We start from the raw sequence: 17,240 nt of genomic DNA on the forward strand, positions 1-17,240 counted from the left end.
CAGATTGTGGGGTTTTATATCTCTACAGAGTGCTAGGACGAGATAGGTTGATAAGCAATCTAAGACGGCTTCACCGGATGTATGTACTGGCGGGACAGAATCGATATCTTCATCTCCTGTCAGCTCGTCCCGTACTAGCTAGCCACCTCTTTCCCGCGAATACATGCATACTCGGCAGGCAGTCGCCTATTGCTTAGCTCGGCGGGAGTGGCTTTATTATATCACGGGATACCGGTGATCATGAGGAAACTGGTATTTTGGCTTAATAAACTCTGTCCAGATATGAATATGTTATATCGATAGAAAAAACGTCTTAGAGAAGCCAGCAGATGGTACTGGCTCTGAGACAAGCATTCGATAACGGCTGCAAGCTGAGCTGAAGATATCCAGGCTCGCTCATGTTGCACTATAATAGTTGGGGTTCCGGCGCGGTGTATGCGGCACCGAAGTGTATTTACGTCTAAGCATAGCATAAGCTGTCGGTTCTTATTCTAGAACAAAGGTGAGGAACACAAATTAACTTAACGCTCTTCTCCCCTTATCCATGTCTCCTCCCAATTTACCTGGGTTCGCAATTAACCGTGGGCGCCATATGCTCAGCCAACGTCTTATATAGTAGTACTCCCACTAGTCCACCGTTACATACAGTTACCCCAGATAAGTACTTACCTATATAAAAGATCCTGATACATATATATATATATATATATGGAACCGGGGGGAGCTCCTAGATAAATAAAAGCTCCGTACGATGTCTTTAATTCTATCACAGCTATTTGCGTCCTATCACCGTCCATAGACACTGATTAATCGCAAACCAGCCCCCACCTCCCAGCCGGTTCCCCGCTCACGCGGCGACTGTTAGTAGTAGCAATGTACGCCGACCAGACAGATGCACCAAAATTTATAATACACGCCAGAAATAGAGCCTTGGCGCGTACTTAAGCGCGTGAGTGTGTGTGCACAGCCTCGTTTAGCTAATCAATGCAGGGCTCGGTACCAGATATACCCAGCGGAAGCGTATATAGTCTGTATCTCTTGCAAGAGATTTTTCTATATATATATACATGCTAATAAACCTACCTCTCACTTGTAATTGAGTCGCTTTCCTCAATGATTTAGAAAAAAGAATTATGTAAAGTTTCACCTGGAGCGAACGAGTGATATCTTGTGATGCAGCCAGCCGGCAAATAGATTACAATGTCCGCCGCCAGAGAATACAAATCAGCCTTATTATTTTACCCGTTTCGACGGTAAGGTACATGTACAAATGTACTCGCAGCAGGTAACAAGTACCCGAAAATGCACGCCCTAATCTACAATTGCCACTAGAGTAGAAGTCAAAAATACACCAAAACCTTGCAGCTGCATTTTCGGGCACTTCAGGCCTGTCGCGATAGATTCTTTCGATCGGTTTACCGCGCGCCGATACGTGTGCGCGCGCATGGTGCGGCAAGCTCCATCGTCTATACCAGGTGGCGGTGCGCCGGTCGGGGGTACTTGAGAGCTGTACACAGTACGTGCACCATGTCAACAAGGACAAATGCAACACCAAAATTGGCTGTAGTGGTGGTTTAGTTTTGGATGTATGTACATAAGTATACAAGATGTATGTACTACATGTTGTAGTCCTTTTCTTTGCGTGTATTTGTATGGTTGTGGTCGTACCGTTGTGGCGCAGGCGAGGCGTTCGTGGAACTATGCGAAGACCTCGGTCACAAGAAGCCAGCCACTGTGTCAGAACTACTCGCGACCAGCAACAAGAACCCGAAAATGCACGTCCTAATCTGCAATTTCCATTGGAGTAGAAGTCAAAAATACACCAAAGACTTGCAGCTGCATATTCGGGTTCTTGTTGCTGGCCGCGAGTACATAGCTACATGTACTTGCCGGATTTTAAAGAGTGTGACGGCGGCGCCACAACCCAACGTACTCAACGAAGCCCGATCCAACAAATCCAATTTATTAGGCTTGATAATTGCTCCAGCAAAACGCATGGTTATGATACTTGCTCGGCGTCGAGGCGTTATATCGAGTCCGGTGCCCATCGTTCGTGTTGAGGTTGCGAGTCCGAGTCAGAATCTCACACGAACCGTAGAAGCCTGAGGTTCCAATTGGGTACTTTGCAACTCTAACCTCGATAAAAACACAAAAACGATATAATCCAGCCCTGTTCACTAATAACAAAGAAGCGGGAAAGTTTATCAACCGATCCCAATAAGAGCTCCTAATATAGTACTCACGAAGCTGGTGTTGCTGTGAATTTAAGAAAGGTCACTTTATTCCAAGTGGGACCCAATCGGGTCCTTAACTCGGTTGCTACGGTTGATGGGATCGCCTACAGTCTTGTCACTATCTACATCATCCTCACAACCCGAGCTCTTTCTCCCTTGCCGACGCGCGATCTATGCTTGGCAGTTCCGTTCCTAACGTACGGCCAAGGCCAGCCGCTCCATCTACGCGTAACAGGAATGGACCTTAGGGCGGGGGGTAGACGAGCCAACCACGACTCGTTGAATGGAGTATTGGGGGCGGGGGGGTGCAATTATTTGGTTTCCCATTCGCACGTCAACTGTTAACCACCCAGCCGTCCCTTCATATGTTTTAACACGACACCCCTTCGTCTAGCTGTTCCCGGTAATCACAACGATTACCGGGAAAAACAGGGATAGACAGTGACTGTTTGGGGAAATAGCCAGTGCTAAGCGATAATTCTGTAGCGTTTAAACTGATGATATTGTAAACCGGATTCCCTTGACTTGAGGTTTTTTGATGATGCCCTCAAGTCTTCGCAGAATCAAGCCCTATTTATACATGTTGGAACCTATGCCAAGGCCCGCTTTCTAATACTAACTGATACAACAATAATAGAATAAGATAATGCTCCCGAAGATAACCCAGATAGAAAAGCGCCCCCGCATAGTTCCATCCTCCATTCTAATTCCGACACGTATCCATGAACCTTGCAATTGCCAGTCATCGGGCTGTGCCATACTATTATCCTAGACCTACTTCCCCAAGTAGAACAGCCTGCAGCCGTAAGCCCCGCTTCCTATTCTATTCCGGGTGAGACACCCAATAGTAAGCGTGCCGTCATAATAGTATGGGACTAGCGTGGTAACACCGCGTGCCCCCACACTACCCGATACCTTTCTATGCTTGTCCTTCCGTTACCCGACCGTCCTCGCATCACAACCCGTCACTCGTATTCCTCACTGTCCTAAACCTCTAGAACAGTGCTCCGTAATTCCTGTAACACTACTCCCCCTTCCTAGACGTCGCCCTCGACCGTTAAAACCCTTCTATGATAAAAACCCTGTGGGGAAAGTCATAGAGTAGGGAAAGGTATCGAGCTTAGTCCCGCCTGTTCCGTTGTCGTTTGCGAGCCCGTTCGTCATTGATTGCTGGGCCCTGACTTCGTGTGTGGGGTCGTAGGTTCAAGGTGGCTAGAAGTTCTCGTCCGCTAATGCCTCCTGTGGCTCGGGTGTTGCCAGTCGTTTTCGCGTATTTTGCTGCCTGGTTGGATCCAGATCCTCGCGATAACGTCGCAGCAGCATCTCGTGGAAGACGTCGTGAACCTTCCATTCTACCGGAAGTTCAAGGCGGTAAGCCCGATTGCCCACCACTGCTGAGACTGTGAATGGTCCTGTGAACTTGTCTGACCACTTGGAGTATCCTCCTAGGTTCCGAATATCCAGCAAGACTTTCTGACCGATAGTGAACCGCTGTACTGCTGGTCTCGGCCTTGACGCCATCCTGTCGAAGGTCTTCTGTAGCGTGTCTCTTGCTAATTCATGAGCCGTGATGATCTCGTGTAAGTAGTTATTCCCATTGGCGTCTAATCGTTCCATCTCTGCATCTGTAGGCCAATCCGTTCGGGGGTGGAAGCCATAATTGCAGTAGAAGGGTGATTGCCCCATCGACGTGTGCTTCGCATTATTGTAGGCGTATTCGCAGATGGGTAACAGGTCCTTCTATTTCTTGCCTGTCCCGGCCGTGTATGCCCGAATATAACCTTCCATGTGCTGATTGGTCCGTTCTGTCTGGCCGTCGGTTTGCGGGTGGAATGAAGTAGAGAGTCTCCTACGAATCCCCAATCTTTCCGTGATTGCCGTCCAGAATGCTTGATACGAACTGCGTTCATCTGTCAGAGACGATGCTCCTAGGAAGTCCGTGGAAACGCTAGATGTCTTTGACAAATGCGTTAGCGGTCTGTTCCGCGCTGATTCCCGTCATTGGAATGAAGTGAGCCATTTTCGTAAAATGATCCACGACTACCAATACGTTACGGAATCCTGATTTCTCCCTAGGCATTTCTACTACGAAATCCATCGAGATATCAGTCCAAGGTGTGGTGGCTAACTCTAGGGGTTGAGGGAGTGACAAGTGTCTCCGACGTTGCTTGGCTCTCTGGCATACATCGCAAGGCTTGACGAAGTTGGCTACATCCGTGGACATTCCTGGCCACCAGTAGTTCCTATCGATCAACTCAAGGGTTTTATCCCTTCCTAGATGCCCCGCTACGGGTCCATCTGTTACAGGAACTACGGAAGCACTGTTCTACAGGCTTAGGACAGTGAGAAATACGAGTGACGGGTTGTGATGTAAGGCCGGTCGGGTAACGGAAGGGCAAGCATAGAAAGGTATCGGGTAGTGTGGGGGCACGCGGTGTCACCACGCTAGGCCATACTATTATGACGGCACGCTTACTGTTGGGTGTCTCACCCAAAATAGAATAGTAAGCGGGGCTTACGGCTGTAGGCTGTTCTACTTAGAGAAGTAGGTCTAGGATAATAGTATGGTACAATCCGATGACTGGCAATTGCAAAGTTCATGGTTACGTGTCGGAATTAGAATGGAGGACGGGACTATGCGGGGGCGCTTTTCTATCTGGGTTATCTTCGGGAGCGTTATCTTATTCTATTATCGTTGTATCAGTTAGTATTAGAAAGCGGGCCTTGGCATAGGTCCCAACATGTATAAATAGGGCTTGATTCTGCGAAGACTTGAGGGTATCATCAACCATCAAAGTCAAGGGAATCCGGTTTACAATATCATCAGTTTAAACGCTACAGAATTATCGCTTAGCACTGGCCATTTCCCCAAACACTATATTGTACCTTATCCCTAGCTTTTTACTCTTTACCTATCGCATACCCTACCAAAGTCTCGATAAGACAATTACTCGCTTAAACCAATACTCTGAGTATTTTGCTTAGTGGCGGATAGTCACCGTGCTCTCAGTAGAAGAATAAGCGTTTAGTCTATTAGAAAGACCAAGGTACTATATGCACCCACGAGTGGCAACAGCAGCCATCGATAACTACCTTTGCGCTACATCCTTCATCGTACGAAGAGGAAGCGCCGAACATCTGTACTGCGGATACCTCCACTACACAGGTTTCTTCGCAGAAGCAGGGACTACCGCTACTTTTGAGGAACACGACCCCGAAATCCTCCACTACCCAGAACTCTTCCCGATCAAGATCACTCTCTCCCAACGATCTTTCGGACTTGCTCATCCGGCCCCCTGGTTCATTGCTCAACCCTGGTGCAGAAGGCATCCACAGCTCAAACTCGAACAACTTAGCAATGTCAAGGGCTCATCAGCAACGATCGGAGGAAGACTACAACATGGAGAGTTCAATCGCCTTGAGAGATCGAGGTATATTGGAGACCCAAGCGAAGAGGCGCCACAGGAAAGAGAGAGATGTACCGATAGGCTCCCTCTTCACATCGACCAGGCAGGAAGAATCCTATGGGCAGGCGAGGAGGCGGCAGGTAGACCACCGGGAGTTCTCCCCCTACGTCACCCCAATCAGAGAGAAATCCTCTACTCAGAGGCCCTCGGTGCCTCGGGTAATGGACGACGACGAGGATACCAACATGGACGTAGAGGAACGACGAGTGGAGAACCCTTTTGGCGACCTTATCGGGCAAGAGGTCCAGCGACAAGGGGCTCCCGTGGTACAGCAGCTCAGCCGCGGGATCGAGGAACTCAGCATGCACGTGCGGGATATCCCCATACTCAGGGAGCTCACCCGGCAGCAGCAGGAGTATACCAACAAGATCGTCGAGGACCTCCACGCCAAGTTCGCTGGGGACAGAGCCGAGCGGGACAATCAGCTCAACCAAGTCATGGCTCAGCTACGGGCGGAATCCACCGCCGCTACCAGCAACCTCGGCCAAGTCCTTGGGCAGATCGTCGAAGCAACTAGGGCGCATCAGGAAAGGCAGGAACGACAGGATCAGCACATAAACGCGTTGACCAACTTCGTCCAACAACTCCCAAAAGATGGCCCTGTGCAGATACCCGCGGAGGTTATGGCTGCCCTCGAAAGGATGGAACGGGACAGACAAGCTGCGATGGAAGACCAGTTCGCAGGTACGAAGAAGAACCTGGAGGAGATTATTGAGCAAATGAGGGTAGCAGCCAATAGGACGGCAGCAGCCCCCCAAGGCTCAGGAGGCGGAGGCGTAGCACCCCCCCAACCTCCACAGAACCCCCCTAGCAATTCCGGAGAGAGACCGGAAGGATCAGGGAACAAAACCCCCGTACCCCCTCACTCCGAAGCAAGAAGCCAGCAAAGTGAGCAAGGGGGCAAGGGAGGAAACGGCAATAACGGCAACGGCGGAAACCGCGCAAGACCACGAGACCCATCCCCCTCAGACTCATCCAGCTCCTCCGATTCAGAGGACGATCGTCGAGCACGCGAACGAAGGCAGAGAAGAAGGGAGGAGCGAAGACGCCGTAACAGGCAGCAAGAGGTAGACCTCATGCACCCCCCTCGCGCCACCCTGGGAGATACGCCAAAACAGGCAAAAATCCCCTTCTCCGGAAAAGCCGACGAAGACGTACGACACTGGATCGACCAAATGGAAGTCTTAATTGAACTTCAGAGGAAAGTCCGGTGGGACGACCAAACTAAGATCCTGTGGGCATCCCTCGAACTTACCGGGAGTGCGGCAAAATTCTGGCGAAACTTCGTGGAGCGACTATCGGTAGACCCCAGCATCGGAACATGGGAGAATTTCAAAAACGAATTACGGATTCAGTACGGCAATCGAACAAGTCAAGAACAAGCCAAACAGAAGATGGATAAGCTCCGTCAAACTGGCATGATCGATGACTACATCAATGAGATGCAGAATCTGGAATGGGACGCGAAGGTCGGACCCATCGTAATGAAATCCATGATCCTAACAGGAATAAACTCCTCGCTGGAACAACGCCTCTCGAATGCGATCGAGGAACCAGAAGATTTCGCGGAATGGCTAGCCTGGGTTAGGAAGGTCGGACGTAAGGATCACGAGGTGAAGGCCTGGAAAGAGATCTTACGTGGCAAGGATGTCGTGAAACCTCGTGAGGAAAAATCGGAACGGCGAAAATCGCGCAACCCCGCACCTCGGAAAACTTTTTCCGCGCCAACACACAACTCCAAGGCCTCGGATGACTTGGGTGTCACCAAGGACGAAAAGGAGAAGTGGCAAAAGGAAGGAAAGTGTTTCCGTTGTGGTAGAGATAACCACTTCGCGAAAGATTGCGTGGCGACAAGTAAGGTCAGGTTAACCGACCTGAAGAGGAAACGGTATCCTTCCGGAGGAAAGGACAACGGAAGGGAGGGTGAAAAGAAGCGGAAATTGGGCCCCCAGAATGAGGCATTTAGGGCAAGGATTACAACTTTGGAGGATCAAAATTGATTGGGTATTTCTATTTTTCGGTATCTCATGTTGCGATTACGGGTTTCTTTCTACTTTGGGTTATGGAAACAAGGGTTTTATGTATTACGGTTATTTTTATGGGTTGGCCACGAGATTTTCTATATTTGTTTTGTTATACGCGCGGAAATTCAATTCTCTTTACACACACTCTGAGGATGGGGTTACACCCCGAAACGCCTGGTGCGTAAGTGTTGTACCATGATCTTCATCAAACACTCGAACTCTCTATATAAACCCCCTCACCCTGCGCTCAACAAGGAAAAACCATCGAAAACCACACCCAGAACCAATACAAAACCTTTATCAAAAACCAACATACAAACATGTCTTCCAACACACAAGAAACCCGCCTCGAGATCGAGATCTCTTGGGATCACCCCGCAACTAGTAACAAACATGTCGCAACAGTCAACGCACTCTTGGACAGTGGCACAGAGGACTGGATCATGTCCTGGGACTGTATCCACCGCGCGAAAATACCCACTCAACCTCGACCAAAGCCTCTCATCATCAGACAGGCCGACGGTACCCCTATGCCCAATTCCGGCACTCACATCACTCAACCCCTTACCCTCCGCATCGGCAACCATCTAGACAGGGCTATCACCTGTGAGGTTGGCTCGTTCGCAGGAGAGGACCTCGTCATACCACATCGATGGCTCAAAGAGCATCAACCAACCATCCATTGGGGACGCAACAGTGTCAGCTTCCATAGCAACAACTGTATAGTCCATGGATGCTTCGTATCAGTCGAAGACATATACGATCAAGACCCAGAAGAGCTGGTCATCAGGCTGTTGAGGGCGTCACCCAAGAAGCAGATGACGATCGAGCAACACCCCTTTTGGGCAAGAGCATCGGTAAACGAGGCTCTCGTTAGTGCTATACCGGTGGAGTTTCAGGAATATGCCGACGTGTTCTCCAAGGAAGGAGCCGCTCGACTACCTGATCACTCTGAATGGGATCACACCATTCCTCTTATGGAAGGAAAGCAGCCGCCGTGGGGACCAATCTATTCGCTCTCCCCACCTGAGGATAAGGCACTCCGGGAGTATTTGGACGAGAACTTGCCCTCTGGCAAAGTAGTTCCCTCCACTAGCCCAGCAGCGGCACCCGTCCTGTTCGTTCCGAAAGCTAATGGTAAACTTCGGTTATGTGTCGATTTTCGCGGCTTGAATGGAATCACAATCAAGAACCGTTATCCACTGCCGCTCATGAACGAGCTGGCCGACGCAACGAAAGGAGCACTCTACTTCACGAAAATAGACCTGAAAAATGGCTATAATCTGATTAGGATTGCTAAGGGCGAAGAATGGAAAACCGCTTTCCGAACGAAATACGGCCTCTTCGAATATAGGGTAATGCCTTTTGGCTTGACCAACGCTCCTGCGTCGTTTCAGGTCATGGTCAATACCATATTCAAGGATCTTCTAGATCAAGGCGTAGTAGTCTACTTGGATGACATCTTAATGTATTCGAAGACTAGAGAAGAGCATACGACTCTTGTACGGGAAGTTTTGGAGCGACTGCGACGACACCATCTATACGGAAACCTCGAGAAAACGGAGTGGTATCAACAGGAGGTAGAATTCCTGGGATTTATACTATCAGGAAAAGGGAACCGAGTATCACCAAAGAAAGTCCAGGCGATCGAAGGTTGGTTAGCCCCAACCAAGGTCAAGGAACTTCAATGCTTCCTCGGTTTCGCCAATTTCCTAAGACGGTTCATCCACCGATACTCCGAGGTTTGCAGACCTATGACCGACCTCCTGAAGAAAGGTTCCGTATGGAAATGGGGCAGGGAACAGCAAGATGCGTTCGACGAGCTCAAAAGGAGATTTTCGTCTGCTCCAATACTCCGACACTATGACGAACACCGCGAAGCAATCGTGGAAACTGATGCGAGTGACTGGGCTGAGGCCGCCGTACTCTCTCAGGTGTTCGAGGACGGTATTCTACATCCGGTAGCTTACCACTCTCGCAAGTTCAACGAGGCAGAGGTTAACTATGAGATCTACGACAAGGAGATGCTCGCAATAGTTTCTGCCCTCTTGACTTGGAGACATTGGCTGGAAGGGACGGACATCCCTATCCAGATACATTCGGATCACCAAAACCTGCAGTATTTCACAACGACCAAGAGGTTGTCGAGAAGACAAGCCAGATGGGCCGAGAAGATAGCACCTTTTCGCTTCAAGATCCATTACCGACCAGGCGAAAAGAACGGCAAGCCAGATGCACTTACAAGGCGTCCGGAGTTCGCAATGGAAGGGGGAGTAATGCGTGAGCAGCCCGTAAAACAGCTACTCAGCGCAGAACAGTTTGTCAGAAAATCACGGACCAGCGTAGAAACTGGGTCCGAAGTGGTTGGCATCCCCGAAAAGGAATGGAATCAGTTGGATCAGTGGTACAACATACCGAGCGTAGAGCTGCCTCAGCCACTACAGGGTTGGTATGAACAGGAAAGACGATGGGTTCGGAGGATGGTTCCGGATGAACACCTCCCTGACTCAAACCTTGAGATCTTCGGACCACCGGAGGCCGCTATCGTAAAGGTAGAGCCTGCCGCTGAATGGAGTCCCGATTCGAATGACCCCACCCACGATGGTCGATGGGTAGTACCGGGCTACGCGGTCAAGCAGGTCATGGAGGAACATCATGATCGACCCGTAGCGGGGCATCTAGGAAGGGATAAAACCCTTGAGTTGATTGATAGGAACTACTGGTGGCCAGGAATGTCCACGGATGTAGCCAACTTCGTCAAGACTTGCGATGTATGCCAGAGAGCCAAGCAACGTCGGAGACACTTGTCACTCCCTCAACCCCTAGAGTTAGCCACCACACCTTGGACTGATATCTCGATGGATTTCGTAGTAGAAATACCTAAGGAGAAATCAGGATTCCGCAACGTATTGGTAGTCGTGGACCGTTTTACGAAGATGGCTCACTTCATTCCAATGACGGGAATCAACGCGGAACAAACCGCCAACGCATTCGTCAAAGACATCTGGCGTTTCCACGGACTTCCTAGGAGCATCGTCTCAGACAGAGGAATGCAGTTCGTGTCAGCATTCTGGGCGGCAATTACGGACAGACTGGGGATTCGTAGAAGACTCTCCACCTCATTCCACCCCCAAACCGACGGCCAAACAGAGCGGACCAACCAACACATGGAAGGTTATATTCGGGCATATACGGCAGGAACAGGCAAGAAATGGAAGGACCTGTTACCTATCTGTGAATACGCCTACAACAATGCGAAGCATACGTCGACGGGGCAATCGCCGTTCTACTGCAATTATGGCTTCCACCCTCGAACGGATTGGCCTACGGATGCAGAGATCGAACGATTAGACGCCAACGGGAACAACCACTTGGATGAGATCATTACGGCTCATGAGTTAGCGAGAGATACGCTACAGAAGACCTTTGATAGGATGGCGTCAAAGCCAGGACCGGCAGTACAGCGGTTCACTATCGGTCAGAAAGTCTTGCTGGATACTCGGAACCTTGGAGGTACTCCAAGTGGTCAGACAAGTTTACAGGGCCGTTCGCAGTGTCGGCAGTGGTGGGCAATCGGGCTTACCGCCTGGAGCTTCCAGTAGAATGGAAGGTTCATGATGTCTTTCACGAGATGTTGCTGCGAACCTATCGTGAGGACCCAGACCCCACCCGAAAACAGAATACACGAAAGCGACTGGCAACACCCGAGCCACAGGAGGCATTGGCAGACAAGAACTTCCAGCCAATCTCGAACATACGACCCCACACGCGAAGTCAAGACCCAGCGATCGATAATGACCGGGCTCCTAAACGACAACGGAACAGGCGAGACTAAGCTCGATACCTTTCCCTACTCTACGACTTTTCCCACAGGGTTTTTATCATAGAAAGGGTTTTAACGGTCGAGGGCGACGTCTAGGAAGGGGGAGTAGTGTTACAGGAACTACGGAAGCACTGTTCTACAGGCTTAGGACAGTGAGAAATACGAGTGACGGGTTGTGATGTAAGGCCGGTCGGGTGACGGAAGGGCAAGCATAGAAAGGTATCGGGTAGTGTGGGGGCACGCGGTGTCACCACGCTAGGCCATACTATTATGACGGCACGCTTACTGTTGGGTGTCTCACCCAAAAGAGAATAGTAAGCGGGGCTTACGGCTGTAGGCTGTTCTACTTAGAGAAGTAGGTCTAGGATAATAGTATGGTACAATCCGATGACTGGCAATTGCAAAGTTCATGGTTACGTGTCGGAATTAGAATGGAGGACGGGACTATGCGGGGGCGCTTTTCTATCTGGGTTATCTTCGGGAGCGTTATCTTATTCTATTATCGTTGTATCAGTTAGTATTAGAAAGCGGGCCTTGGCATAGGTCCCAACATGTATAAATAGGGCTTGATTCTGCGAAGACTTGAGGGTATCATCAACCATCAAAGTCAAGGGAATCCGGTTTACAATATCATCAGTTTAAACGCTACAGAATTATCGCTTAGCACTGGCCATTTCCCCAAACACCATCATGATGTTCCTCAATGACCTGCTTGACCGCGTAGCCCGGTACTACCCATCGACCATCGTGGGTGGGGTCATTCGAATCGGGACTCCATTCAGCGGCAGTCTCTACCTTTACGATAGCAACCTCCGGTGGTCCAAAGATCTCAAGGTTTGAGTCAGGGAGGTGTTCATCCGGGACCATCCTCCGAACCCATCGTCTTTCCTGTTCATACCAACCCTGTAGTGGCTGAGGCAGCTCTACGCTCGGTATGTCGTACCACTGATCCAACTGATTTCATTCCTCTTCGGGGTAGCCAATCACTTCAGGCCCAGTTTTTACGCTGATCCGTGATTTTCTGACAAACTGTTCTGCGCTGAGTAGCTGTTTTACGGGCTGCTCACGCATTACTCTCCCTTCCATCGCGAACTCCGGATGCCTTGTGAGTGCATCTGGCTTGCCGTTCTTTTCGCCTGGTCGGTAATGGATCTTGAAGCGAAAAGGTGCTATCTTCTCGGCCCATCTGGCTTGTCTTCTGGACAACTTCTTGGTCGTTGTGAAATACTGCAGGTTTTGGTGATCCGAATGTATCTGGATAGGGATGTCCGTCCCTTGCAGCCAATGTCTCCAAGTCAAAAGAGCAGAAACTATTGCGAGCATCTCCTTGTCATAGATCTCATAGTTAACCTCTGCCTCGTTGAACTTGCGAGAGTGGTAAGCTACCGGATGTAGAATACCGTCCTCGAACACCTGAGAGAGTACTGCGGCCTCAGCCCAGTCACTCGCATCGGTCTCCACGATTGCTTCAGGGTGTTCGTCATAGTGTCGGAGTATTGGAGCAGACGTAAATCTTCTCTTGAGCTCGTCGAACGCATCTTGCTGTTCCCTGCCCATTTCCATACAGCACCTTTCTTCAGGAGATCGGTCATAGGCCTGCAAACCTCAGAGTATCGGTGGATAAACTGTTTTAGGAAATTGGCGAAACCAAGGAAGCATTGAAGTTCCTTGACCTTGGTTGGGGCTAACCAACCCTCGATCGCCTGGGCTTTCTTTGGTGATACTCGGTTCCCTTTTCCTGATAGTTTGAATCCCAGGAATTCTACCTCCTGTTGATACCACTTCGTTTTCTCGAGGTTTCCGTATAGATGGTGTCGTTGCAGTCGTTCCAAAACCTCCCGTACAAGAGTCGTATACTCTTCTCTAGTCTTTGAATACATTAAGATGTCATCCAAATAGACTACAACGCCTTGATCTAGAAGATCCTTGAATATGGTATTGACCATGACCTGAAATGACGCAGGAGCATTGGTCAAGCCGAAATGTAACGGCAATATTATATTTCAGCTAAGGTGATAGATTGGGTTGTGAAGAGAAGGAATCGCGCAGTTGGACTATGATTTGTAATGGGTTTTCTTTCATGTTCTTTTGGTTTCCATTACGCGGGGTATGAGTCATCAACGGACTAGGGGCTGGATATATAAAGGGGTGTTGTCTCGTGCCTTTTCATGTTTTCCTTCCTTTCCTCTTCTCTTCACGCAATCTTCTGTATTTACTCCCTGAATAATACTTTTGTTCCACGTTTCGTCATAGGGTTCGACTGGTTTGTCATACCAGGTAGAACCGGCCCATAGCCATAGTCTCGAATACCTATTGCTACGTCTTCGCCTCGGTTGTATTCCTTGGCACTATAGTTCCTACGCCCATAGACACCCGTTACACCAGATTGCGTCCTCCATTGCCAACCAATACAACACTATAGTCTACAATGTCGGAACACGCCCCGATCGATTACCAGCAACTAAGTGATACCCTTCAAACCTTTTTCCAAGAACACCCACAGGTCGATAATACTGTCGGAATAGAAGCTTATGCACTTCTTCAAAGGGCCCAACATGGTCTTGCTCAGTATGCAACGGACTTGCAGGAGGTAGAAAGAGAGGCTGGAAACGCAAGGGAGATGTTCGAACGAGATCTTGCTGCTGCTCGAACTCAACGAGTTGCTGTTGAGGTGGTCGCCCCTGATGAAGAACCGATTGGTGGTGATGATGCCCCACCTGCACCTCCCATGTCACCCATTGTGGCTACTACTCAGCGCTCGGAGAAGCTCCCAGATCCTGAGGTGTTTAGGGGAGATCGCGATCGAGAAAGATTGCATCTATCCAAGCAACAGATGAGGATTAAGCTCTTGGGAAATGCCGATCGTTTTCCCACACTACAGTCCAAGTTATCCTATGCGTTTAGTCGATTGGAGGGTATTGCCGCTAATCAGTTCTTACAATATGTCGGAGAAGAAGGCATCGCTTTGCCTTCCATGTTACGGTTTTATGAAATCTTGGATACTGCTTTCGGGGATCCGGATCGAATACGCACGGCTAGGAGGAACCTTAGGAACATCCGTCAACGAAACCGAACCTTTGCTGACTACTTTGCCGAATTCCAACGGTATGCTGCCGAGTCGGGGATGGATGAAGTCTCTAGGAATGAGGCTTTGATGGAAGGCATTAATGCGGAACTCGATGAATCAATGATACACCATGAAACTCATGCGACGGTAGATGCATGTGCGACGCTCTTGCAACGGTTAGATAATCGACGTCGAGCGGCAGAGGCTAAGCGAGGAAATAAAAAGCCTTGGAATGCTACTGCTACTCCGACCCCTCGCCCCCCACCAGGGAATCCTGCCCCTACTCCTCGCGCTACTGCCCCAGCTGTTAATGCACCTACCCCTGAGAACCATCCCTCGTTCCGCCCGGGAGGTGATGTACCGATGGATTTGTCCGGGGGACGTCGTCGCCCCACCCCTACTGAGAGAAATGCCCGCTTAGCTGAGGGCCGATGTTTCTATTGCGGAGGCGTCGGACACATGATTAGAGATTGCCCCCAAGCGAGGGGAACTGCAAACCAACCAAGAAGACCGGTGATGAGGGGAGCAGCATTGAGAGTGGAGGAAAACGGCGGAAGCGATAACGAGTCGGCAAAAGATTTGTCCCTGCACTAAGTGGCTTAGCACAGGGACCATTTAAGGATTTTTCAGAATTGCATATTTCTGGTTTTTCGGTATCAGAGGAGGAAATGGATGGGAACCAATTTGTAGTAACTTGTTCAATCTCACAGAATAAAAATACTTTCGTACCCACCTACGCCCTTATTGATACCGGAGCATCAGGATATGCTTTCATCGATGAATCTTTTGCACGCCACAATAATCTCACCATGACCTCTCTCAAAATGCCGCGCCACGTAGATGTTATAGACGGCAGACCAATCAAGTCAGGAAAGATTACCCATATTGTTGACGTCTCACTAGACATTCATGGCCATCGAGAGACTGCGTCATGTTTTGTAACAAAGTTGGGACATTATCCGATTGTGATGGGGATACCTTGGATGCGACGCCATGACGTCACGATTCGACCAAAAGAAAATTTGCTCATTTTCGATTCTCAAAGCTGCTGTCAACATTGTTCGCTTAGTGGAACCACAGTTACGGTTCATGGCATATCAATTCCCCTACCGGAAACTCACACCATTACCGTTTCGGCGACTGAAAAATCTACCATCGATATTAACCAACTGATACCGGAAGAGTTCCACCGTTATATCCATATGTTTGAAGAATATGATGCTTCTGCGCTTACGCCACATCGATCATCCCATGATATGAAAATAGTATTGGAAGAAGGCAAACAACCACCGTGGGGACCAATATATGCCCTATCCCAAGTTGAGTTGAAGGCACTCTGGGATTATCTCAAGGGGCGGTGATAGCACGTATTCCGCAGGGTACGATATGCGACAGTAGAAGCTGTCGATTTAGTCAAGCGAGATCAAGCAAGGTCAAGCGAGGTGCGAGGGTCTTCGTGAAGAAGAGAAGTAATAGCGTATGTATTGAGAACCAGCGTAGATATAGAAGTGGTCCTGCCTGATATAATATGCCAGGTACGGACAAATGGTTGCGATAAAGAAATACAGAAGATAGATAGATAGATAGTTTTTATATTGCTTTGAAGTACAAGACTTATCGCACGCCGGATCCATCGCCATAAACATAGGAAAAACAAAGGAGACCGAACAGAACAGAAAAGAAAAAAGACGGAAAGCAACGAAGATCAAAGGAAGGTACAGAAAAGGAAAGAGAAAACAAAGAAGCCTATCATCATTCCTCCGGGTCCTCCTCGTCCATTTCGTACCAGTCGAGTAGGTTGGTTTTTGATGCGAATTGTAGAATCAGGTCTACGTTGAGGTTGGTGAATAGCCAGTTTTCCCAGGTGTGCGGTCCTGGGATTTTATCCATAAGTGGCCTTCGTATCTGGGCCCATCGCGGGCAGTCGATCATGGTGTGTCTGGAGGATTGTTCCGAGCCACATTGGCAGGGTTCGGGTTCCATGAATGCTGTGTGTCTGTCTATTCTGGTAACTTGGCATCGTATGCGATGTATGAGTTTCGCTTTGGATCGGGGGAGTTTTGCTCGTTTGGGGTGAATCTTAAGGGTTCCTGGCTCGTGGTAATTGGTGCATGGGATGGAGTTCCATTCTTCCAGCATGCGTTTGGTGAGGGTGTCGTTTTGGATCCATCTCTCTCTGCGGTTGCCTGGTTCTTGGAAGGGTAACATGAGTGATGCTATCCGGTGTAGGCCTGTGCCTTTTGTGTTTTTTATTCTGGTGGGGAGGAGCTGTATAACTCCTTCGTTGAGTGGGTGGTCGGCAGGATGGCAAAGGATTCGGGTCCCGTATTTTCGTGATTTGTGGTTGAGGAGGTGTTCGAGTGGGGGGAGTGCTGCCTCTTTCAGCAGTCTTTCGGTTTTTGTCCAGCGGGGTAGGCCTGTTACTATCCTGGCAGCTTCGTTATAGAGTGGGGATAGTGATCGGAGGATGTGGTCGGCTCCCGTCCACCATGCCTCCGATCCCCATAGGATGGTGGGGAGGAAGCCTTGGACGATGAGGTGGTGGATGGATTTTACTGTTGTTCCGGGGAGGTCTGCGATGTTCCTGATTCTGCTTAGGGCTTTAAGGCCTTTGGCGATGGTTTC

General features: G+C 49.5%; 2 protein-coding genes across 2 annotated transcripts; both read right to left on the reverse strand.

Moving 5' to 3' along the window:
* Positions 1–3,446: 3,446 nt before the first annotated feature.
* LAJ45_11656 (uncharacterized protein) lies at positions 3,447–3,851 on the reverse strand (the record flags this gene model as incomplete). The annotated part of the gene is made up of 1 exon (XM_046121137.1): positions 3,447–3,851. The coding sequence occupies one exon, from the start codon at positions 3,849–3,851 to the stop codon at positions 3,447–3,449; it is 405 nt and encodes a 134-aa protein (XP_045965671.1).
* Positions 3,852–12,508: 8,657 nt separating this feature from the next.
* LAJ45_11657 (uncharacterized protein) lies at positions 12,509–13,105 on the reverse strand (the record flags this gene model as incomplete). The annotated part of the gene is made up of 1 exon (XM_046121138.1): positions 12,509–13,105. The coding sequence occupies one exon, from the start codon at positions 13,103–13,105 to the stop codon at positions 12,509–12,511; it is 597 nt and encodes a 198-aa protein (XP_045965672.1).
* Positions 13,106–17,240: the final 4,135 nt, after the last annotated feature.

This window comes from Morchella importuna, assembly GCF_003444635.1.
Source record: "Morchella importuna strain M04M26 chromosome Unknown Morimp01GS081, whole genome shotgun sequence".
Lineage (NCBI taxonomy): Eukaryota > Fungi > Ascomycota > Pezizomycetes > Pezizales > Morchellaceae > Morchella > Morchella importuna.